The sequence below is a fragment of the Rosa chinensis genome, chromosome 6 (genome assembly GCF_002994745.2).
Source record: "Rosa chinensis cultivar Old Blush chromosome 6, RchiOBHm-V2, whole genome shotgun sequence".
NCBI lineage: Eukaryota > Viridiplantae > Streptophyta > Magnoliopsida > Rosales > Rosaceae > Rosa > Rosa chinensis.
In genome coordinates, this window is record NC_037093.1 from 55254108 (window position 1) to 55279664 (window position 25557).

A 25557-nucleotide genomic window follows, 5' to 3' on the forward strand; every position below is an offset into this window, starting at 1 on the left:
AGAATGAACTAAGAGCAACTCCAACAGCTTCTCCATATTTTGATTTTTCTCCACTTTAGGGAAAAAATAGCTTCTTTTGCTCCAACAGATTCTCTATAATTTTTTTTTTTTTAAATAATGGTAATTCCATTGATAATAGCGCATGCCAAGAAGGCCATTACATACTCATCCGCTGACACATAACAATGGCCAAACAAGACTTCGTGGAAGAGCCACAGTAGTACATAGGATAGACCAACTATATTTGAACTTATCGCTCACTTTTACAGAACAAGACTATTAAACTATGACTCATAAACATAGTATATAGACTCATTGCAAACATAGAGTGTAATTTGCTGAATTAAGCCTCCTGGATCCCAAATACGAAATCCTAGAGAGCCCGAGTCCGTGAGCTTAGTCCATACTTGAGGCCAAGACCAATTCCAAGTAGCATCGCATACCCAAAACAATTTAGGCCTCCCACTAAAATTGGGCCTCCACATTAGTTTGGACCCCCAAAACAGATTGGGCACCCAACGAGGTTTGGGCCTCCAACATACCATGGGCACCCAATAAGTACTGGACGCCACCTTTTTTCCGTCGCCGGCACATGGGCGCAACGCCGTATCAGCAGCCCTTTGCTTCAGAAACTTGGCCGCCCCATCCGGAAGCTCACCACAGCGCATCACCGCTCCTGCAAATCTTAGGGCCACAATCTTCATCACCCTACTTTGGGCACAGGACCAGAACCACTGCCCTGTTTGATCCCTCTGTGCAGCCAACCGTAACCAGCCGGCCTTGACCACCATCTGCTCCAGCTATCTCCGCCGATCTTCAGAAAATTTTAGACGGCCTCTGTGTGGTCGGGTCCTACCCCCCTCATTTGAAACTTCCAGCCCTTCTAGCTTGCCCCTTAGAGCCTCATTGCCCACCGCCACCATCCAACACTGGAGGCCGGCCTTCACTTGAGGTTTCAATGCTCCCAGATTGGAGCGCATAATCATTCGGGCCAAGTCACAACGCTCCTCCTCTACTTCGGGAAGTGGAGAGACAATGCCGTCGGGGGATTGGCACACGAGTCTCGCTCTTAAAGGCCGGCCTTCGCAGCTAATAGGGCAGCGCATTTTCTTCCCCTCTCCAGGCAAGAAAACATCACCAATTAGAGTTGTGATTGGCGAAAGAAATCGCCATTGGAAACCTTGCCGGCAGCGGCTAGGGTTGAGAGAAAACATCGCTAGGCGACTTCCACCCACTCACAGATTCTCTATAATAGGGAAAGTGAGGAAAGAGAAAACCAAATTCCCTATATTTACAGCAATCTCTAAAATTTTAAGGAAGAATATGGAGATTTTAGAGATTGCTGTAAAATAGGGAATCTGTTGGAGTTGGAGAAGAAAAATATGCTAAAGCTTTAACTTTTGCTTCCCTATTATACATAAATTATAGGGAAGCTGTTGGAGTTGCTCTAATACATCTAAAAGACGCACAACTTACAACTTGCACTAAAATATCGTCGTTAATAAATAACCTTTGGTATAGGTTCAAATCCTATTAAGGATCATTATCTGTTGGAGATTATTTATAGGGCTAAATACTAGTTAGTACCCTGTGGTTTAGGTTCAAAATCAATTCAGTCCTTGAACTTCTAATTTCATCAAAAACACCCCTGCACTTTCAATTTTGATCTAATAGGTCAAATTCATTAATATTATGTTATGGGTTCAAGTTATAGTTGGATTATTTGTTGAAAAACTATTTATTTTTAATAGTAGGACTCACCCCTAAATTGACTATGCAGACCACCTCGACACCACATCATAAAACATAGGCCATATATGAGCCACATTAACAAGTTAAATAACTCAATTGTCGGAAACTAACAAATTGGACCTATTAGATTAAAATTGAAAGTGAATGGGTGTTTTTGATGAAATTAGAAGTCAGGGACTGAATTGATTTTAGACCTAAACCACAGGATAGTAATTTGTATTTAGCCCTTGTTTCTAAAATACTAATCAAATGTCACAAAGTACTCCAAATTACTATACTAAATAGACAACGAAAGTAAATTGTTTACCTAACCTAGAATGAATGGGATCTTTTAAAAAGTTGTACAGGATACTGAAGACACATTGAATCACATGTACACAAAATTTCAAGGGATTTAAAGTTGATTTGATATAAGAAATAATTAACGCGAAATAGAAAACATAAATTTTTTTTTTTAGTTGAAAATGTCGTCAATTATGCAATTCAACAAGCAATACAATAATGACTTGCATGTTAGGGCTGTCAGAAAAAGCCATTACATCACACAAGCATACTACTCAGCACGGACACCCCTAACTCACCCACTTTTTTTGGTTAAGCGCAAAAACGAGAACCTAAGTAACCCCAAGAAACAAATTAAATTAACCAAGAGGCTACTAGAATCTTGTCGATCTTTCCCACTCAAAAAATGAAAACAGACCTGATATCCTTTTGTAAAAAAGAATGCAGGCCTAACAGCAAAAAATAGAAAACCAGGGACCAAAAAATCCCAAAACCACACCGAAATAAGTCCCACAGCCCAATCGGGGAAAACCTTAGCAAAAATGAGAAACTCTGCCCTAATGAAGCCTCCGACACCAGCCCTATCGCCGATGTTAAACATAAAGTTAAGAAAACATAAACATATTTTGGAAGCTAAAGACTCATTCTCTACCACCAAGCACACTTAATCATATCAATGCCAGTTATGGTCTCCTACGCTCAATTACAAGCTCACCACTCACTTTATTTCTGATTATGAAACCTAGAAACAAGCTCACTAAATATAAGATATCAAAATCGTTGAGCATGAAAAGATTTTGGGATAATTATAGGGTCACAAGTACGTTGGTAGTATTGCTAAACCTACGGTTTGAGTCATTGGAATAAACACAAGACATATACAAATCAAACATCTAACCCTAAATTGTTCATTTAGTTTCACACCTAAACAAACAAGCAATGATTTATCTTGTAGACACGGCAAAATAAATAGTAGAAAACTAAAAATGGAACTGTCATCAATTAAACATGTTTGGGGCTTTGAAATCGCCTCTAGCTATAAGAAAATTAGCTAGACACACTAAAGAATTCAGAATTAGAAAACATGAAGAAAAGAAAACAAAAACTACAAGAAAGGACAAGGAAATAGATGACGACCTCCCTAGGGCTTCTCGTTACGATTCAAGATCTCTATACTCTATTGTAGTTGACTGATCTTCATAGGCACATTTGCTGATTTAGCTTCTTTTCTTCTTCGTTGCTTCAAAAAACCAAGAAAATATAAGAAACTAACAAGAAAATATGGAGGAATAATATAACTATGCTCCTATAAAGCAAGATAGAAAATCAAAAACAATTTTAAATTCAGAAAACATAAGAAAGTATAAATGAAATACGATAAGATATAATATATGCTATGTGGGCCATATTTTTGCACTTGATCTAGATCATGCGGCGTATAAACCACCTTATTACGTTAAATGTTGTGGCTATGCTACATGAGCTGCCACATGAAGTGTGATCTTGTGAGATGAAAAAAAGATGGTTCATCTAACATTACTCCAAAAAATTTTAGGCAAACCTCTGTGAAAGAAAATGTATGTGACTTTCTCTGATTCTTGAAAAGTAACAAAACAAAATAAGATATTCAAGAAATAAAAATCGGAGGCTAAACTTACCGAAGGTAACATATGTAGACTGTTCAACTACTGTCAAATGAAAGCTCTGGTTGTCCCGACTTCCTTCTCAACATAAATTTATAGATCATAATACCAAGTTGTCTTTCTTGCAGAACTCTTTCTACAGTGTATAATCCATAGTAAACATAACACGAACCCTTAGAATGTTTCAACCTTCGAATTACCCTTATAGGAGTTCCTTCTTCTTTGCTATTCCTTAATGCAAGGTTTCCACCTTGCATTATTTGATCTGTCGGTTTAGTTTGATATGTCGGTTTAGTTTTATGAAACAGAGACTTTCCACCTTGACCAGAGTAGATCAGTATATCAGAAGATTGCAAATTGTTAACATACCGACCAGAATCAACAATACTTGTGGCCAAAATTTTTCCGTCATTCCTCCACATATAATCAATACCACATGTAAATTGTTGATGAAGACCAACAATGGTTAGTTGAGCTCTATGTCGAAACCTATCACCAACTTTTACTCCTGCAATCGATCCTACTTGCTTCATCTTGTTAACCCATTTTCCTTGTTTTTTGAGATCCATTGCTGCTTTAATGTAACTCCAATTACAGTTTTGTGCCTCGGACTTAGTCAATATCTCTCTATAGGCTTCCAAAGCCCCCTTGACCTTGTTACGATTTTTATTTTCCACTTCCACCGACTTTTGACTAGTAAACTCCGCATGCATACTCGTCTGGTAAGGTTGCTGGTGGTCCCACAGTGGTTGTCTCTTTCTCCCCAAGACGAAATGACTATTTTTTGAATTAAAAGTTGTAACAACATTTTTGGACACTGTGTTGACTTTGTGCTGATATTCGTTGCTCCAATTTTGTTTCTTGGATTTGGCCAAAGTATCTTCGATCACATTAAGATCCTTCTTCACCTCGGTATTATCTTTATCTTCCTGCACATGCTGGTGACTAAAATCAAAATTTCCACATACAGCCGTCCTTTTAGGTCGGTATTCATCAGACAAAGGTTGTCGCTTCCTTAACCCCTGGCGGATTGATAGGTTAGTGTTCCGATCCTCCTTGCTCTTTACAGAGTTACTTTTCAATACACTTTGTGGTAAGAGCAAAATTTCTCGTGGTGTAGCTGTAATAGAAAAATGCGAAATCCCATCATTTCTCTTACCTTGCTGGAGATTTTTTGATGATTTAACCAAATCACGATCAAGTAGAGAATTGTGATCTTCACTTTCACTACTTTGCACCATAACTCTATATGATCCACGCCCATTGGGAAGATTTCCAAAATCATCAACTCTTGGCCTCTTCGATATTGGAGTAAATAAACCGTCTTTTAGGGTTCCACGTACTTTCACGATAGCCATAATGATTTTGTTTGAAAGAAATTTCAATAACACCCTACATAAAAATAAAAATAAATAAATAAAAAGTTAATCAAAGTACTAACACATACGATATATAAAGAGAACTCACTTTGTCAATAAAAAAAGAAAGCATGAAGGCTTAATAACGCAACACCTTTTTCTGATTTTATGGTAGTTATGTTTAGAAAATTGTATTTGTCACCTGATTGAGACAAAAAGACATGCCTTCCTATCTTCGACCATATGATTTAGTGTCATACGTTTATAAGTCGGACGTCATGTGTTTGACTCAAAGATGATTAGTCATAAAATTGCCATCCTCCCACATCTCACCAAAATCCTAAACCTAATATTGGTTAGTTTTTTTAAAATAAAAAAAAAAAAAATCCTCACCCCACTCTATCACCGTACCTTATGCCAATGAGATTCGAATCTGTAACCTTCATTTTGATTTTACAAATAAAAAACAGGTTATAGGTCATCACCAAAAAATACATAGAACCATGACGATAAAAAAAAATTGTCATCCTCCCACATCCCACCAAAACTCTAACCCTAATATTGGTTATTTTTCTTCTTTATAATCCCCACCTCACTCTATCACCTTATACTTATGACATTCGAATCTGTGACCTTCATATTGGTTTTACATATAAAAAACAGGCTACAGCTCATCACCAAAAAATACATTGAAAGCAAAAATAAGATAGCATATCAAAAAAAAAAAAAAAATGAAAGGTTGTTTTGTCCCTCAACTATAACTGTTTAGGTTCCAGAGCTTCGAACATGGTGTAATTCTTTTCTTAGCAAAAAAGAAAAAAGACAGAGAGAATTTGACAGTAAAAGAGAGCTAATGCTTCGACCTAAGAAAAAAGCTCATAAAATAGAAAAAATTTAGAGGCAGACAACTTACAAATAAATTTCTAGTTAGATGGAACGAAAGAGAAGTAAATTTACCTCGTAAAGGCAGATGTAGAAGCCTCTCCCTGTGATGGTTCTAATCCCTAGCAAGACACATATAAAAGACTTGATGCATTGCTTTATATAGTGATATTTCCTTGCGGACTTCTAGGTGGAACAGAATTCAAAATCAATTAGGGTTCTAAACTTTAGCCCCCCAAAAGGAAAAATCTTTCAGATATTATCCTCTGTTATCGTTTCAAATTTGTATTTCGACTTAGTTTCCTATTTTAATATGGTTTCTTTACTTTCTTATGCTAAATAGGATTCCTGAACATTAATTCTTGAGGATACGGTATATGCAAAACTTTCTGCTTGAAATTTGAGAATTTATGATAATTATCTTTAATTTATTCATCATTCAGTGCTACTTTTATTATCTCCCATCAATCTAAGCAAGATAATGGGAGTGCAGAAGTTGAATAAACAATATCCTCCTTGATTTTCTGGGTATTTAATTTTTTTAAAGGCAAACTTTTGGCCGCAAATGTATTGCCAGTGACTCTATTTATTTAATTTTTCAAAAACAATTTTGCCGATAAACATTTGCCAGTATAAGTGGATTTGCCCAGAAAATAGTGGGTTTTTAATTTAAAAAAAAAAAAAAAAAAAAAAAAACTTGGCCGATGAATGTATTGCTGGGGACAGTGGCTTTTCAACTTGTGCCGATTGAAGGATGGTGGACTTTGGGTAGTAGAGGCGATTTTGCTGGGAACAGTGGCTTTTCTGCCGCTTGTCTTGCTGGTGGTGGCGTCCCTCTGAGTGGTGGGTTCGTTGGTGAAGCCAACGTCCGTGCTGAGATAGACGACTTCGGCGGAGGCTCTGTGGTGTTTGCCGACAGCAGAGCCATCTTCGACAGCGTGGCGGTGGTGTTTGCCGGCAGCAGAGCCATCTTCGACAGTCGTTATCACTCTGTGCGCCTGTCCCGCTGTACCTCTGCGCTGGCGTGGGCTGCTGGCCTCGTCGGTGCACGATACGTGCGGCCGGACGGGCTGGGTTGTCGGTGGGCGTATCTGGTGCTCAGAAATCGAGATCGGGAAGGGGAGGTTCATTCTCTCATCGGGCTCTGGTGAACGAGGTGGCTGCACCAGTCTCCGGGTTGTGGTTGCAGGGAGGGATCGGAGTTGTGCACGTCTAAGGAGTCGCAGCAGGACTGGGGGAAGCGCTATCACGGGTAAGGGGAAGGATTGAGATGGGCGATGTACCTCCTGGTTTGGTCTTAGGATCTGGATGGAGGTCGGGTTGGTTTCGTTGGCTGGTGGAGATCTGTTTGGCGCTGCGATCTGGCAACGGCGGCTTGATGGCGAGCTAACGCCCGTGGCTGGGCGATGGGTTGGGTGTCTTCCTAGCCGCGCTAGGGCTGTCAATGACCCAACACGACCTAAGGTATTTGTCGTGTCGCAAGAGACAAACCCAAACTCAACTCATTTAATTATCGTGTCAAAAATTTAAATCCAAACTCAATCTATTTATTAAACGGATTACTCGTTTCCAATCCGCTTAACTAATTTAATAAATAGCTTATGTAGTGTTAGACAAAATAACTCATTTACAGGTTAACAATGCGACCCATTTAACTAAAAAAATACATAAATTGATTAAATTCACTAAAAACTTCACAAAACGAAGAATATAAATAATTATATATAATTCATAAATAATTATAATTTCAAATCATTTAATCTTATGATCAAATACGTCCAAACTTTCAAGAAGAAGTATAGCATAATCAGGTTATACGGGTTTACTTTGTGTTGGCGGATTGACCCGTGGCCGACCCATTTATTAAATGGGTCATGGCGGCTTGACTCACGGCCCACCCGCTTTTTAATTGTGTTTATTTTGTGTGAGTTTCGAGTTATGTTATCGGGTCGTGTTAAAATTGACAGTTCTAGGCAGTGGCGTACCCAAAAATTTAGTTAAGAGGGGTCAAACTTACATAGCTAGTCGATTGAGTGAAAAAAATAAAAATAATAACCGACTCGATTTAAAATACTCTTTACTAATCTACAAATAATCACCTAATACAGTTTTTTTTATCTCCAAACTATTTTCCTATGATGACAAAAAACAAAAAGAAATCTGTACATAAGGATGAGATAAACAAATCAAGGAGAGGAATAGATATACAAAAAGAAACACATTTGTTTGTAAGAATAAGGTGTCATAAGCTAGTTAAAAGTAACTATTTTGTTACTTTAGAAGGGGCAAATTGAGTCAAGTAGCTCATATTTTTCTTACATAAAAACAAACACTTCAAGCAAAATGGAGTTCATCAAGATGGTGAGCAGGGTCAATTGACCCTTCTGATGTCCATGTAGCTACGCCCTTGGTTCTAGGTGTGGCTACAAACTTGGGCCGGGTGGGATGGTAATAGTACCCTTGGGGCATGTTTGTTAAGCAGGACTGGATGGGACTGGACAAGCTTATCTATTATAACAGGAGTTATCCCATCTTTGGCAACAACAAGGATTCGATTAAATGAGACGATGCAACCCCCAAGATGCTCCCAACACCTTCTACCGGACTATGGAAGCTAGTCTTCTACAACGCTGAAATCTCATTCTTAGTCGCTCTTGGCTTGAGCCTCATCGTTCTCACTCACTTTTTCTTCTGTCTAAGTCTCATTCAACTGCTCTTTTTCAGGTATAATTTCTCATGCTCTATCTCTCGTGTTGATTATTGTTCACTCTCCCCTTCCAACCCCCTCTACCTTCTTCTTTCTCTGTCAACTAAAATTTGTTTTATAAAAGACTATGGAGTGATTACCTATTGTAATTTGTTTATGGGTTGTGATATTTTACGGATTGATTAAGGATTTGGTATTTGGGTAGCTTGATATGCTAAGAAGTATGATCAATTTCATGACTAGTGTTTCTGGTGGCTTTCTCCGGGTACCTCACGCAGAATGCTATACCACAGGGGTACAGATCCAACTCCTGAGTCTTGTACCAATAACACAACGTCAGAGGGATAAACCGTACATGACGGTTTATACCTCTCTGATGCTAGAGTAAGGTACCAATATACAAATGGACGTAGTAATAGTATAAGAAAGGAGTTATTACCCGTAAAAGGTGGTTGTGCTGATGCCTTAATACTCGATCGTGGGAAAGGAGTTTCCCTTATCTTCGATGTGGGACACATATTGTCTCTTTGTAACTATATCAGCTTTCTGGTGTGTATTTAGATGGATTGTGCTGATCAGGTCCGAACCCCTCTGTGCACCATTAGGGGTCATCATGGGCCGGGCTAGGGCAGGCCCTACCCTAAATTTTAAGGCTTAGGTCTGGCCTGGCAGGGCCTGGTCAAAGTCAACAAAATTTAGGGCCGGAGCTTAAATATGCTAACCCTTACCCGCCCGAAAATCCCAATTCGCTAGGGCCGGCCTTTCGAATAGGGCCAAATAGGGCCGAAAATGGCCTTCTTTTGTATAACCAAAAAACAAAAATACATTGTATTTTTTCCTCAAAATGTGGCTAAATGATTATATAGGTAATACAAGACTCATTGTTTTTTGTTGATCATATTTAATACACACACACACACACAAACACATACACACACACATATAGAAATTAAGTTATAACATTTATTAATTTAGTTAAGGTGGTTATATTCAATTAAATATCTCTCTAAATCTATCAATATTAATTGTTGTGTAACAATTAAGGAAAATAATAGTTAAAGAAAACAAAGCCGATGTAATAGAAAATAATAAAAATAATATATAAATTCTACGGTAAGGCCGGGTCAGGCTTGGCCCTTACGGGCTCAATTGGGCCGGGCCGTAGGGTAGGGCCGCCCCACCCTAATGTAAGGGACGGGTCGGGCTTCGGCCCTGTGGGCCGGGCGGGCTTAGGGTCGAAGGACTAAATGATGAGGCCTACGCACCATCATGGTGGGGTGTGAACCCGGCCCGTGGCCTGGTACTTGGGCACTCCTACGGGCCCCAGCTGATAGTGCCAAAACCTAGTGAAATACCAACTACCATGTACAACTGGGTTTTTGATTTTTATGGTGGAATCGTTGAGTTAGAATTGCTATAGATTTTCAATTCCTTATTCCTTACAAATTGGGACAGTTCAATCTTCTCATAAGCAGTTTGTCTTCTCTACGTTTCACATTGTATTGGGTCATTTTCTTGGTACAAGAATTAGCCATAGAACAAATTGCCTTGTTCTGCTAAAAGTAAAGTTCCTCCACTTAGAAGCAGGACTTTCTAGAAGGCTTGGCTAACAAGAACAAATGAGATTACTACTGGTGTTTTGTCAATTTTAGTTTACTGGCTTGTTTATTTTGTTGTGTTTGTCAAATTTAGTCTACCATTCACTACACATGCGTTCTAAACTCAACTGAAAATCCTTAATTTTAAATATATTTAGAAGAATTCAACATGATATTTTAAATATATGTGTGAAGGTACTCAGATATGCCTGGTTTATGAACAAAGGAGCGACTTGAAGCACAGGAAATTTGAAACCCATTGCTGATGTTGTTTTCCTATCAGATTTGGCGTGCAGGAAGAGTTTCAAAGAAAAAAGAAAGAGTCTCAAAGAGTGGTAATACACCTTTATGAATTCTCTTCCATCATAAAAAGACCTGTAACCATAATTGAAAAGTTAGACCATAGAAGCATCAGGAATTTGGAATTAGATGTAAACTTGTTAGTAGACAGAGTGAAATATATAGAGCAAGTGCATGTAGAGTGAAATATGCATCATAAGATGTAAACTGTTTTGTATGATGGTATTTCTGTTCAATATGAAATAAAGATTATGTAATTGAGGATCCTTTTTTTTTTTCTTGGAGTCCTCTAACTGTTTGTTTACGTAATTGACTCTCCAAGCACATAGACCTTGCCTGTTTGTTGTTTGTCCATGCTATTCTTGCTCTGTCTCTCAAGTTGGTTTCTTTTCCATAATAAAATGGATCTTTACAAGATAATATTCTTAGACCACGACAAGCTGCTTCCCTGCATTGCTCTTTTAGGCATTTCTCTGCCCTTTGGGTTGTTATAGCCAACGAAGCTGTAAAAGTAGATAGCATAAAGTTTTGGAAGGAATTTGGACCTCCTTTGTTCAACGAGTATGTATTAGCTGATTTGTCTGGTTGATGAATAAGGGTAGGTATCTACTTTGCAGAGGCCATTTTGACCCTTTAGGATGCCTTGTATGTCCACAGTTTATTAATGAACTTATTTCCTATTGAGGGGGCGGTGGGGGGAAGGGTGCAAAACTACATTGGAAATAATATCTTTTATTAATAGATAACTTTTTTTTTATCAGATAAACAACTCAAATGCTACAACTAGTCTTTCGTGAGTCGAACTCACAACCTCCCACTTTCAAAGGGGAGACTATGCCACTAGACCAAATGGTACTGGCAAATAATATTGTGGTATTCAAAATTAATTTGGTCCAATATGCCATCAAACATGGGATATCACTATTGTGATTAGGGAAAATGATCATTTATCCAATTTAAGCTTAAAAATTGCCCACTTGCTCTACTAACAGTTTTTTAACCCTATTTATCCAAAACACTCTAAGGGATTATTTCCCTAATACCCAATTAATTCTTTTTTTATTTTATTTTATTTTTTGGGACTTTTTTGCCCTCTCCTTCTTTCTCACTTAGAGAGAGAAGTCATCCTCCACCTTGCTGTGCTCCGGCGACCGGTGACCGGACTCCAACGACCGGAATCCGGTAACGGATGACCGGAATCCGGCGTCTGAATTTATTGCCCCTAATAATACCCAGTAACTATATAATTGCCTTCAGTAATCATATTATTGCTCCCCAATAACCATATTATTGCCTCCATTAATCATATTATTGCAAAGACTCTTGATATTATTTCAGGAGTTCAGGTTCAATGTTCCCCTTGTATTTAACAATTTTATTAATCAAGACTTAGGGTAGCCGCACCAGCTCTTTATTCCAAAAAAAAAAACACACACACACACACACAGAATTACTTAGGTTAGAATGTGATAAAAAGAAAGTAAGGTTTGAGCATCCAAACATCTTGGTTTCCCTCGTGGATTGGAACTTCAACCTTGCTAACTCATGAAAGCCACTCCGACAATTTTTTTAGCACTGGAAATATAGAACATATTAAAATCAAGTAAAACTTAAACTTGTTCAGGAAACAAACTCAGCTTTAACCGTCAAACCAGTAATGCTGAGAATCTCCTTTCTTTCTGTACTTTTTCTTCTCTAAATGATCAAGAGACGACTTCACAAAGCAGAAATTTCAGATACCACCTTATAATTGGGAATGCCAAGAAAGGCCATGCATAATGATTCAATAAAAGTTTAAGGTACAAATGAAGTGAATGAACTCTGCATCCTAAAAGATCATCTACACATTTTGATTATCTGGTGCATCATTAATGTGGTTCCATTTCTAAAGGGACAAAACGACTTCTACAAGGGCATTTAACTTAACCTTAGAGGAGGCAATTTGAAAGTCTTGCTTGAATCCCATAACACTCTCATTAAGCCAATCTTTGTTTCAGCCTCCTCAAATGAACCACCTGTGGCCATAGATGGGTATGGAAGCTTCATTGCTCTTCTAACTTTAAGCTCTTTGATATCCACAACATATGCCCTCAACTCCTCCAAGTTCCTCCCAAACCATTGGCCACTTGCCTGAAACACCTTTCCCATGCCAACCTCCTCTCCGTTATTATATTTAAGCAAAACACAGTCACCTTGCTTGCATGGAACAAATTCTGAAGCACCACGGGCAATAGCTTCTGCTGCTTTTGTCCCAGAGATCTGGACTACACTACTATTCAGCTTCATTTGAGGATCACTCCTCACATTTAGTTGTGCAGAAGCATTTCCAATAGGACTCTCGGCTGAGTTGTTGGACCTCAGTCCTTGCACACCTTGCTTATCTGGTAGTGCATTGAACTCTGGTGCTGCACGAACATCCTTTGTACGGGCCAGCCTGGCTTTTCGATTGTTCAGCCTGTTGACACACAAAAACATATTAGTTTTGAGAACAAACACCCAAAAATATAAAAATAGATTTTTTTTTTATTTGTGCACTAAGAAGAAATTTTACATGCAACTTGAGAAAAAAACTGTGGTGACCGTGCAAGCATCATTCAAACAATGATTTAGTTCATAAGAACACACGTTCACTAAGCAGTGATTAAGTTCCCAAGAACACATGTTCACTCATCTTGAATTTACAACGGCAAAAGAAAATGAAGAGTGCAGGAAAATATAAGGATTCTGACCAATTTTTTAGCTGTGAAGATGTCACATCGGAACCCTGGAAAACACAACAGAAGACTTCTCAGGGGAAAAAATTTGTAACTTTTTAACATATAGAGAACAGAAAAAGGTTGAGGTATTCAACATACATGAGAACTTAATTTATCAGCCCATGATTGTAGTGATGCTGCATTGCGCTGCATATCAGGTTCATCTATTAGGGCTTTCTCCACAAGCGCCACCTGTTCATCATTCATTATTGTTCGTTTCCGTTTTCTTCTCTGCGTTTCTTCATACTGAAGAGGTTCACTCTTTTCATCCTCTCGAGTTCCTCCATATCCACTTTCTTCTATGGGTTCACTTGACTTTGGAAATTCACTGTTTCCCATTGGATCAACAGCATTTTTACCTCTTGTTTCACTTGTGTCTGAACCACTTGTTTCAACATTATGAATATCTCTGTCGATTGCTGTAAATCGTCCAGATGCACTTCTAGCAGATGTACCTTTGTCTTCCGTCATTGCATCATCCTTCTGATCCACATGCTCACTGTTCACATCAACTTGGTCCACATCTTGAAAAGCCGAATTCTCGGACTTTATTTCCTCCAGGTTACCACTTCTTCTACTAAAACTAAGAGGTAGTTGTCTTATTGAAGGTAGTGGTGAGCATCCTCCAGTAACCTCCTACAAGGAACTTGGTCTTAGTTTACTATTAAAAAACTCAGTTACCTACATCACTATTAAACAACTATGAGAATCGACTAATCTATTTCACTTATAATGATTGAAGACAGCATGTAACAATGACTTAATTCATTATAATGTATTTCTTAAAGTTGGATGGTGCTTTTCATAATTATTCATATTACATGTATATGGAATATGTGGAACTTGCATGATAAAGTACCATTTAAAGCACATCACCCTAATAGCGTGTTTAAATAGTGTAATATGATAATAAAAAAAAAATTCACCAACGATCAGCATTTCAGGCCACCATGAAGATGGGTAAAACTACTGTAAGTTACCTGATGATGTTCGCTGATGTTGAGTTTAGCAAATTTATCCCAATATTTTAACTCCTCGCATTTCTTCTCCTGCCAGAAAACATTCAAACATATGTAATGGGTGGGGTAGAAAGGAGATTCTTTTTTTTTTTCAAACAGACAATATTATATTTCTAGATAATTAAACTTTTACCTCCATTGGAGTGAGTAGTGATTCAAATTGCTTAGAGAAAACCCTGTAATGTAAAACATTATTAGAACAATAAGCAATACTATATGGCTGGTGTAGTTAATTATGTAAAAAACAAATAAATCATAAACCAATGTCCACCCATACGGACACAAAAAATATTAGTGAAAAAGTTATTTTGCATCGAAGTTATGAACGAGCATTATTTTAAAGTTACTAGTTACTCTTGTCATCTTTGAAGTATCATGAAGCGTAGATTCTACATAAAATGCAAGAAGGAAGAAACATGGATGAGGGTATATCACCTCAGGAGCTGTACATCCTCCTCATTCAAAAAGTTTGGAATTAGAGATTCAGCATGACTTAGCAATGAACCTGCAAAGACATTCACATGTAAGGAAGGGAATAACTTCTGCAATCACTTTACTAAACTTCATTGGAGAGTTATAATTACAAAGATTTCTGCTGATAGTTGCCGCTTTCAGAGTATCAGAAGCAAAGGAAATTCCAGGCAATGAGTTAGATGGATCCATTTGCAAGCACTCCATAAACTTGTTAGCAAAAAGGTTCCTCTCCTGTTCTGTGAATTAGAACATGGAATTTTTATTCATATGACAACAATGACAGGTACCAAAGGAAGTAGTCATAGAATGACAAAATCAAGAACAAACCTTCACAGATAGTGGGAATGAAACAATGGAGATTTGCAATTATTTTCACAAATAATGATGTTCTCTGATGTGCATAAGAAGCCTGGGTCATACTGTTGCGAGGTACAGAAAATTCTAAACTTCGTGCATTATGCAGTTCAATAGATGAAACTACATCCAAAACCCATCCAGCTGTTGCAAAGGAATCATACTCAATAGTGCCATCTTCTTCCTTTACAGGGAGTACAGATGAACACCAACTGGATAAAAAATCTCCATGAGGGAGCGAAAATATTGCAGTCAGCACTTTAGTCTGGAGGGACATAGAAAAGACATGGTCACAGATTTTTTCACATATTTAAGCTATGCACGATGCTTGTGTAAATGCACAAATATGACATGTAGATAATGCAATCGCTTCAGAATACCAAAGAAAAATGAGGGCAACGAAAGAACAAAGAAAAAGAAAAAATTGCAAGATAATGTTAAATGAGGATAACAAAATTAAATCCGGACTGAGTAAGGATTATAGCTTACAAAATGTATTGTAATGTAAGATCGAAAGTTTGAATCATCAGATAAGATATCAGCTAGGCGCATGGCATTGAGTTGGGCAAGCCCCATCGGATAACTTCCATCAGAACAAGCAGCAAAACATCTGGGATCTTTACCCAGAGCACACTTCAATAACTCAATAATCTGCATAATCAAAACAAAATTAACAGCAAGCAGCTTGACAGTTGGAGCAGGCTTTGTAAAAAGAAGGGAAAACCAAAAAAGAAAATGGAGCCTATCATTGCCAGCATTCCTGACATATGGGAAGAAAGCTAACCTCCAATGCAACAGACTTTGCCAAATCCAGGCTGCCTGGGGAGCTGGCAACTTCATCCAGGTAAGATATACTTTCTGCTTCACAAAGATTCAACAGCTGCAACAAGCAGAGCAGTGAGTTTTTGCACAGCAGTATACATAAAGCTATGAGCAGTACTAACTTCTGAGCAGCTTAAACCCCAAGTAAATTCTTAACTTTTAGAAAGTATACAACTATACATTCATCTGTAGGACTCACAATTGAGAGTATTTTTGCTTTCAGCCTAGATACAGCAGCCACAATTCTAGCAGATGCTACAAAATGAGGCACAATGTTTAGCTTCAAGATGGCTTGAGCCAGAAAGAGAACACCACCTTTTCCACATAGTTCCTGTACAGGACCAAAACAAGAAGATAACATAAATGACACAATTTTGATATCGTGAACAGGTATTTAAAAAAAAAAGTTAATTAAATTAAAAATTAACATAATGCCCAAGCCCTAGCCCTAGCCCTACTCTCTACTCCAACCTATTCATGAAATCCCTGAGATATTTCAATGATCTGAAAATTGTCTCACAATTGCACTGACCCAGATCAAGATATTTTCTCTTACATTTCTAACTGTATGCACATCCCTAACTAGTGCGTACATATGAATGCAACTAAAGATTTCAGCTTTCAGTTTGACTACTCTCATATCTTTCTTCATTTGTCCTTTCACCTCAAACTACAAACTTACAGCAAACAAGAACAAGACAGCTATGAAATAAGACTTTGCTCAAAAGTTAAAAAGAGAGATCCTATTCAGAAACCTTATTCCTGAGTAGTCGTTCCCGAAACAATTTTTGCTGGCACAGCAATTGGAGAAACTGTAAAGAGGCCTCACATTGCTGGCAGAGAGAATGAACTATTTGTTCACTAGTCAAATTTGATTTCGTATAGAAATCAGTATGTTGAGATGAAAGCTTGAGGTTGAGAAACTTGATGGAAACATTAACTGCTCCAAAAGCTGCCTCCATAAATATGTCAACCTGTCATAGAAAAGTTTTACAGTCAGCATGTCCATTGACGTGTCAGCAAGAAAATAATTGGAAAATGTCAGCACAATCCCATGAAAGTGAAAACAGAAAAACTATAACTAGCCAAAATTCCAATTAAACCCTATGTATAGCAGGTTAGAATGATCATTTTCTTCTGAACAGCACCTTAGGATGTGCAAGCAATACTTGAACCAGATCTTGCCACTGTGAAGATATACATCCAGTAAGTAGATGTAAACTGCAGGCCACTAGTGCAGAATGCATCAGCGGTGCCATACTGAAATTGTTATTTTTCTGCATTACAAAAACAAGTCTCAGTGAAGGGAACAAGAAAGGAGCATAATTAAAAGAACAGGATTAACACAAACCTGTTCATAACCACCCAAAACAATGAGGATATAGAACACAAGGTCAAGCAGCTGTTCTGAAACTTTTACATCATCGAGCAAAATCTGTAACCATAAATGATACAATATAAACAAAACTAAAATCAGGAGAGAACAATGTCTCATTGTCATGTTCTAATATTGACAGAATAATTATGAACTGATAAAATTAATGGCATAATGGACTTCATTAAGAATAAAAATTAGGCAACTAGCCACACTAGCTATGAACATACTTAGTGGTCATGTTGACGAATCCAAGAGCCACCAAAAATTCAAATGGGTATGGATCTACCCAGATTTTATCAAATCTCTCCAAAAGAGCAGAGTTGGTAACTTATTTGAGTTCTTTGATCATTTCTTCCTATTGTAGCAACCTGATTTACTTTCACGCTTCCTTTATGTTTTTAGGATTACTTTTATTGTTGCATGCAGTATGCTGAAATCTTCACAATAACTTAATTTGAGTGCTTTCAAGTTTCAACCATATTCAGAGTTGTTGTAGCACTCATGAACATTTATTATTATTTTTTTTCACCATGATATGAGAACTTGGAAAAAAAAAAAAAAACTTGTAAGCAAATACTGGTGATCAGATGAACTTCACACACACATGCAAAATACCGAGGCATGACATGACTATTTGGTATTTGAGCACATTGCAATTAACATGGTTGTAACTGCTTGTTTCACTAAACAGTAGTTGTTCACAAATAGCAGTGGAGCACATATTTATTAACTGCAATACTCTTGACTCCTTAAATTTAAATCTCAAAATCTTTGAAGGGATGATTTTGATGAATCCAATGAACGCCATTTCAAAGGGATATGGATGCAACCAAGACTCGCACAAAACCCCTCAGAAGATATTGAAGCTCAGAATTAGTTTGAGTACTAATTCCTAGCCATTTGATGATTTATCCTTTTAGTTTATACTTATCTATTTACTTTTACATGCAGTTCAGCTGTTTGATTTTTTCATTGAATCAAAATTGACTATTTATTTAAACATGTACAGATCAAGAAAAGGAATGCAAAGCACTAAACAGAAAACAGCGCAGAAAAATTAAAATATAGACAGAATGTACTGCAATAAACCTGTTCAAGTTTGGCATTTCGAGGTGCTAAATCACACAAGGAGTGCAAGAGCCTGATGCCACATGTTAAGTATCTGAATAGGGCTTCATCTTTGTCAGATGATATAAGCACTGCAATAAGGTGCAGAGGGAGAGAACTGGCAAGCTTTTCAACGTCAATCTGAAAGACAAGATAACTTAAGAAATGTCACGTCCACAAAAGGGAGAGACACAAAGGCAGAACACAACAGCAATAGCAATACAGTAATGACTGACCTTTAGACTTGATTGCTTTTCAGTACCATAGTTTATGGTAAAATTTTCAGAGTCCCTCAATAATTTACCCAGTTCCTGAGAGTTAAGCCCATGTAACTCCTTCACCGCTGAAACTAAGTCAATGGCCTGTTTTGTACAAACAAATTTGAAGTAATTCATGCAAACAAACTCAGGTCGAAAGAAGAATCTAATTGGCCATCTAATGAACAAATGACCAAAACATGGGAAAAAAAAACGACATTATTCATACAGGTAGCTTTTAGTTGTCAAGATTCTTACTTGTGAAGCATTGCATGACGACGGCTCTTCTTTAACCGGTTTCATTCTACCAAACATACGCCGCCAACATACACTGACATGATAATGAGGATAAAGATAAGAACATTGATGTAAATATATTCAGAATGCAAGCCGTCAGATTGTTAGAAACATTCTGTCTATATGTATTAAGGGTCTAAGAAAAATAAAGTAACAGTTAATAACAACAACAGCAACATTGCACTTGCTTATAAGAAAACTATCGGGTACACAGTAAAGTTTACATCTTTTACTTTGAAAATCGAAACTTGAAAAAAGGACCAGGAATATTATAACAGTAAAAATCATGGAATTCGAGTTTTCAATTATCACAGCAAAAATGATCCGGAAATACTCTCACGAAAACTCCAATAAGCATAAAAATCAACTCTTTTTCAACAACCCACATCAGAAAACCCAAAGTTTACGGCAATCAAACTGAATTGGAAGTTAAAAGCACCACAAACGGTTACAGTTTCAGCGAAACAAAAACAAACACAGCATAAAAACGAAATCTTCCTGAGCTTGAATACGACTAACCAGACCTGAGCTTGAGCAGAGAACTCGCCGGAGAACTGCACCGGCGACGAGATTAAAGCAATACGAAGAGATAATAGGAAGAAGAGGGAAAATTTGCGGGTGTTTTTTTTGGGTGGGAGCGAAGGATTTGAGAATCGAAAGATGATTGAGAAAGGAATGAGAGTGAGAGAGTAGAAATTGATACTAGTACTGAAGGCTGGTTTTGCTTGTTGGTGTTTTCTAATTGCTTTGGATGTGTATAAATACCCTCTGTACCTTATTTTAGGAAGTAAGTGCGACTCCAAAATTGGATAAAATAAATAAGTAAAACATGGAAAAACAACGATGTGCAGAGAATTTACACGGGGTACAAAGAATATAGTCCACCTTTTCAAACCAATGTTTTAGGATCACTTGGTTGATACAATGATGAGATCTAACATGTCACGAAGTGCTTTCGTCGGTTTGAAGTAATGATGGAGCTTACCGGAAGGATAAAAAGTTTCGGTATGTGTTGGATTTGGTGTTTCTATATGGTTTTGTGTCATCTTATCTCTCTATAAACGAATTAAAGCTCTAAATGATGTTCTTTTACCGAAAATGCTTTGAGACCTCTAATAATAACACCGATATTGTTCTCATGTAACTACTTTGCAATCACGAGTGTGAAATATACCTAAATAGGCTTTATTGTGTCAAAATATCTTGTCATTGTGAAGGCTATTAATTCATTCTTCTTCTTCTTTTCTTGTTTGGGTAAGAAGAGCCATTCATATCTAATGCTTTTGCCAAAATACTTCAAGACCTCTCTAAATGACACTAATATTATTCTCACCTACAACTTTGAGATAACGAGTGCGAGATTTTATCTCAAAGATTTGTTTCGATTAAAAGAACAATCTTATCCCTCATTTCAAAGTATCTAGTCGTTGTGGTGATCATTAAATTCTTTTTTATCATTTTGGGTAAGAAAAGCTATTCAAATTTCTAATAATACCAGTTTTCCAAATGAAGATCCAGCTCAAATTTATACAAAACATTTCGTCTTTCTCGTGCAGTCAAATTATTGTCATATAGTAAACAAAACAAAAAACGAAAGAATGTAAAATTGCAGGTTATTGGTCCATTACCCCCAATAAAACACTTTACTGACCCTCACTAACATTTTACCGACCCCAGTTACACTTTTTAGCCTTAATGAAAAAAGAATTTCAAAAAAAAGACAATGAAATTTAACAAGTGACCAAGTCATTCCGTCTATTTGAACCAATAATGGAGCTCACCGGAAGAAGAAGAAGAAAAAATTCAGTATCTTTTGATTTGGTCTTTCTGTTTGGTTTCCTCTCATCTTATCTCACATACCGAATTGAGGCCCTAAACGAAGTTCTTCTGTCGTAAATGCTATGAGACCTCTTTTAATAACACCAATAGCTTTCTCACCTAATCACTTTGCGATAAAGAGAGTGAAATCTTACCCTAAAAAAGCTTTGCTCCAATTTAAGGAATGCATAGTCTTATAAGTAAGTGTGACTACTGTGACTCCAAAATTGGATAAAATAAATAAGTAAAATATGGCATAGATGGAAACAGTGGCGGAGTCAGAAATTGGTCTCTACTAGGGCACTCTAAAGTTACAAAATAAAATAAAATAAAAAAAATTGAAACTTAGAATATATTAACATTTTAATAAAAATAAAAAATTAGAAAGATCAATATTTTTTTTTAAATTACATATTTTATTAATCAAACATTCAACTACATGAAAGGATAGTATTAATGTTTTTGTGTTGAGAAGGTAGAATAGTACTAATGTTATTAAAAGGAAGAAATAAATAAATAAATAAAAGTCTACATATTGTGGACGGTACCAACAGTCGAACCTAGGACCATCCTCTTGTACTTAAATACCTTTACCCACTGCTTCACAACAGCTTTTCACGAAAATATGAAACCAGATACATATATAATGAAGATCTGACTGGGGCACGGGACCCACCATGCTCCAACGTGGCTCCGCCTCTGGATGGAAAAACAAAAATGTGCAAAGAAAATTTGCACAGGTACAAAGAATATAGTTCACCTTTTCAAACCAATATTTTAGGATCACTTGCTAGATACAATGATAAGACAATGAGATCTAAAATGTCATCCAGTCATTTTGTCATCGGTTTGAATTAATAATGGAGCTTACCAGAAGGATAAAAAGTTTCGAGATGTTTGGATGTGGTGTTTCTATTTGGTTTTGTCTCATCTTATCTCTATAAATGAATTAAAGCTAAATGATGTTCTTTTGTTGAGAATGCTCTGAGACCTCTATTAATAACACCGATATTGTTCTCACGTAACTACTTTGCGATAACTAGTGTGAAATTTTATCCTAAATAGGCTCTGCTTTAATTTGAGGAATGTAGTCTTATCATTGTGTCAAAGTATCTGATCATTATAGAGGCTATTAATTCATTTTCGTTTTTTCTTTTCTTTTTGGGTAAGAAGAGCCATTCAAATCTAATGCTTTTGCCAAAATACTTCAAGACCTCTCTAAATGACAAGTGAGAACAACTTTGAGATAACAAATACGATATTTTATTCCAAGAGACTTGTTTCGATTCAAGGAACAATCTTATATCTCTCATGTCAAAATATCTAGTCGTTGCGGTGACCATTAAATTCTTTTTTATCATTTTGGGTAAGAAAAGCTATTCAAATTTCTAATAACACCGGTATTCCAAATGAAGAATTCAAATCATAACATTTTGTCTACTTTTGAGATTGAGAACAAAACTATTAAATCATTGACGATGTCAATGCGTTTGAAATTCACAATTTCTTCCGCCAGCGACCTGGTATTATGAGTTCACTAAGGTAAAATGTAATTTTCTAAATTATATTCAAACTAACATAGCCCAAAAATATCGATCAATTTCTTTTTCTTTTTTTTATCATATCAACAATTAGTCTATACGAACTCACAATCTCTCACTTACAAATAAGAGACTTATTATACCACAAGACCAAATAGTAATGGGTTTTGAAACCCAAAAGGCCAAAAATATTACAATTCCCCTTTTTAAAAATGCTTCCACAAAATAAGATACCGTAAAAAAAGGCAAGTTTAAATTCAATTTTTTGGCATTTTTCAAGAATGAAGCACTGGTATTATTATGAAGTCCCGCTTCCACTCTCTGCTCTCTGCTCAGACTCACAGACCCCAAGTCCTCCACTCACTTCATCAGCGACCAATCTCAGCCAATAAACCCAAATGGAACTCCAAGACCAACGTCATAATCACCAACCCAACTCTGCTCATCATGGAGTCTTGCACCAACATGCTCCAGTTGAAGCAAATTCAAGCCCAAATGACCTGCACTGGCCTCATTCACCACACCTTTCCCGTCAGCAGAGTCCTAGCCTTCTGTGCTATCGCCGACGGCGGCGACATTCACTACGCTAATCTTATTTTCACGCGCATTGAAAAACCCAATACTTATATGTGGAACACAATGATCAGAGGCTACTCCAAAGCTCAAGTTAACACAACTGGATTCTCATTTTTCGGCCGAATGGTCCGCGAACGCGTCGAAATGGACTGCCGGAGTTTTGTCTTTGCGCTTAAGGCATGTGGGTTGCTGGGAGATTCGGTACATTGCGTGATTTGGAAGATGGGTTTTGGTTCTGACTTGCTGGTACGAAATGGGTTGGTGCATTATTATGCTGAAGCCGGGTCCGTGAGTCATGCACGGAAGGTGTTCGATGAAAGTCCTGTGAGGGATGTTGTAACTTGGACCACCATGATTGATGGGTATGCGGGGTGTGGTTATTCGAATGAGGCTGTGGAGTTGTTTGATGAGATGTTGTTCAGTGATGTTGAGCCAAATGAGGTTACCATGATTGCAGTGCTTTCGGCGTGTTCGAATAAGGGGGATATTGGTATGGGGAAGAGTATTCACGAGTATGTGCGAAAGAAGAATGTGAACTGTAGCTTGAATTTGCTTAATGCTTTGTTGGATATGTATGTGAAATGTGGTTGTTTGACTGCGGCGAAAGAGGTTTTTGATGACATGAAAGTGAGGGATGTGTTTACATGGACTAGCATGGTTAATGGATATGCTAAATGCGGCGAGTTAGACGCTGCAAGACAGTTTTTTAATGACATGCCTGACAGGAATGTAGTATCTTGGAATGCGATGATTGCTGGTTATGCTCAGAACAATCAACCTACTGAAGCGGTGAAGTTGTTTCATGACATGGTGGAGTCGGGTTTTGCTCCGATAGAGAACAGTTTAGTATGTGTGCTCTCTGCTTGCGGTCAGTTAAGTTGCCTGGATTTGGGTCGGTGGATTCACCAGTATTATGTCCATGGAAATCATATTCAACTTGGTGTGATTTTGGGGAATGCGTTGATAGACATGTATGCTAAGTGTGGGTGTTTAACTTCTGCTACAGAACTTTTCAATGAAATGCCAGAGAAAAATTTGGTTTCTTGGAATACGATGATTGCTGGATACGCTGCTCATGGCCATGCTAAGCAAGCTCTTTCTCTATTCAACCAAATGAAAAGTACGGATACGAAGCCTGACAATATCACATTTGTGGCAGTCTTGTCTGCTTGCAGCCATGGCGGATTAGTTTCTGAAGGCAGAGAGCATTTCAAAAGCATGATTAGGGATTACGGAATAGAGCCCAAAGAGGAAAATTATGCTTGCATGATAGATTTACTTGGAAGAATTGGATTGCTGGAAGAAGCATATGAGTTGATAAACAAAATGCCAATGGAACCAAGTGCGTCTGCATGGGGCGCCCTTCTAAATTCATGTAAAATTCATGGGAATGTTGAGCTAGCTAAGCTTTCTGCTGAGAAACTATTAGACTTGGATCCAGAAGATAGTGGAATTTATGTGTCGCTGGCAAACTTATGCGCTATCAAGCAAAGATGGGTGGATGTAAGAAATGTCAGAAGCCTGATGAAAGAGAGGGGAGTGCAGAAGAATCCTGGGCATAGCTTGATAGAGGTTCAGGGTCAGTTTCATGAATTCTTTGCTGCTGATAAGTCACACCCTCAATCAGAAGAGGTTTATAGAGTTTTAAATGAAATGTATATGTTCTCCAAATCGGAGTTATATCTGCAAAAACAATTTGATGAACTTTTATGCATATGATGATATAAAAATTTCACTAATATGAGATAGAAGAGCGCAAAGAGAAGAAGAAATTGCGAGTTTGTGACATTTTGTTATAATACATCCCAACTCAAAAGTGAATACATTAGATGGTCTATCTGTTCTAGATCACATAAGATTTTCTTTCGGTAGTTTATGACCGCTAAACACTTGCAGGATGGTTTATGACACCCAAGAAATCATCTTTGATGGTACCAACGCAGAAAATTTGTGTGCGGTCTACTTGAGTTCCAATTATCTTCAACCGCACTTCGCTATCTATCTGAATCTTAATCAATCCGTCAGATGTGGTATAGATTGGCATATCTCCACACTGGAACTCCATATCATCCGGTATCAAATGGTTGGAAACGAAGATTTGAACCGGACCGGCCTCTGCAAAAAATCCCATCTTGTTCACCATTGTAACCACAGCTTCTAAGATCTCTCCTTTAAATGGTCTGCAAACAACACACTGGTATCTCACTGGAAATGAGGCAAACCTCGTCCCATTAACAATCAGCCCTTTCCCAATGTTCTCTATTCCCGTTATTGCAACCACAACCCCATGTTGACTGCTGCAAATTCCTTTATTAACATCTTCCATGAGCTGCGTTACTAGATTTTCACGGAGATTGTTACTAAAGTAGCGAGGATCAAGCTGCATGTTCCTCTCCAACACTATATGGAAAAACATTCTGTTCTTCAGTGATCACTTTTGCTAGAAGTTCAACAAAACAAATTAACCATAGGTGGAGAAGCCAAAAGCTTAAAGTTAGTCAAACAGAGAGAGAGTCTGTGAGTTCATATAGTTAAAGGCTATATATATATAGGGTCTGTTTCCTATACTAATTTCACACATATTTGACGTACAATCCTTAGAGAAGTAGGAAACCCAGTTTCCCTTTCCTTTCTGG

The 25557-nt window shown here is 37.5% G+C and overlaps 4 protein-coding genes across 5 annotated transcripts; 1 reads left to right on the forward strand and 3 right to left on the reverse strand.

The window, feature by feature from the left end:
- Positions 1 to 3715: 3715 nt before the first annotated feature.
- Positions 3716 to 5035, reverse strand: LOC112171597 (YDG domain-containing protein At5g47150-like). Its single transcript, XM_040508587.1, has one exon. The coding sequence runs from the start codon at positions 5033 to 5035 to the stop codon at positions 3716 to 3718; it is 1320 nt and encodes a 439-aa protein (XP_040364521.1).
- Positions 5036 to 12237: 7202 nt separating this feature from the next.
- LOC112172699 (nodulin homeobox) lies at positions 12238 to 19739 on the reverse strand. Of its 2 annotated transcripts, none has more exons than XM_024310153.2 (18): positions 19511 to 19739; positions 18948 to 19020; positions 18669 to 18794; positions 18415 to 18573; positions 17299 to 17382; positions 17096 to 17224; positions 16703 to 16921; positions 16147 to 16278; positions 15910 to 16005; positions 15615 to 15776; positions 15099 to 15390; positions 14882 to 15007; positions 14733 to 14802; positions 14431 to 14473; positions 14259 to 14327; positions 13378 to 13914; positions 13252 to 13286; positions 12238 to 12977 (listed from the first exon to the last, which is right to left on the reverse strand). In XM_024310153.2, exons 2-18 carry the CDS (start codon positions 19002 to 19004, stop codon positions 12440 to 12442), a joined length of 2874 nt encoding a protein of 957 aa, XP_024165921.1. In that variant the 5' UTR covers positions 19005 to 19020; positions 19511 to 19739; the 3' UTR covers positions 12238 to 12439. The 2 variants fall into 2 exon arrangements, with proteins under 2 accessions (XP_024165921.1, XP_024165922.1); XM_024310154.2 differs by having other exon boundaries at positions 19506 to 19739.
- A 2869-nt stretch (positions 19740 to 22608) lies between these two features.
- On the forward strand, positions 22609 to 24712 carry LOC112171599 (pentatricopeptide repeat-containing protein At2g22410, mitochondrial). Its single transcript, XM_024308759.2, has one exon. The coding sequence runs from the start codon at positions 22646 to 22648 to the stop codon at positions 24638 to 24640; it is 1995 nt and encodes a 664-aa protein (XP_024164527.1). The 5' UTR covers positions 22609 to 22645; the 3' UTR covers positions 24641 to 24712.
- LOC112173031 (DNA-directed RNA polymerase II subunit RPB7-like) lies at positions 24689 to 25337 on the reverse strand. Its single transcript, XM_040507960.1, has one exon. It carries the CDS (start codon positions 25335 to 25337, stop codon positions 24804 to 24806), a length of 534 nt encoding a protein of 177 aa, XP_040363894.1. The 3' UTR covers positions 24689 to 24803.
- Positions 25338 to 25557: the final 220 nt, after the last annotated feature.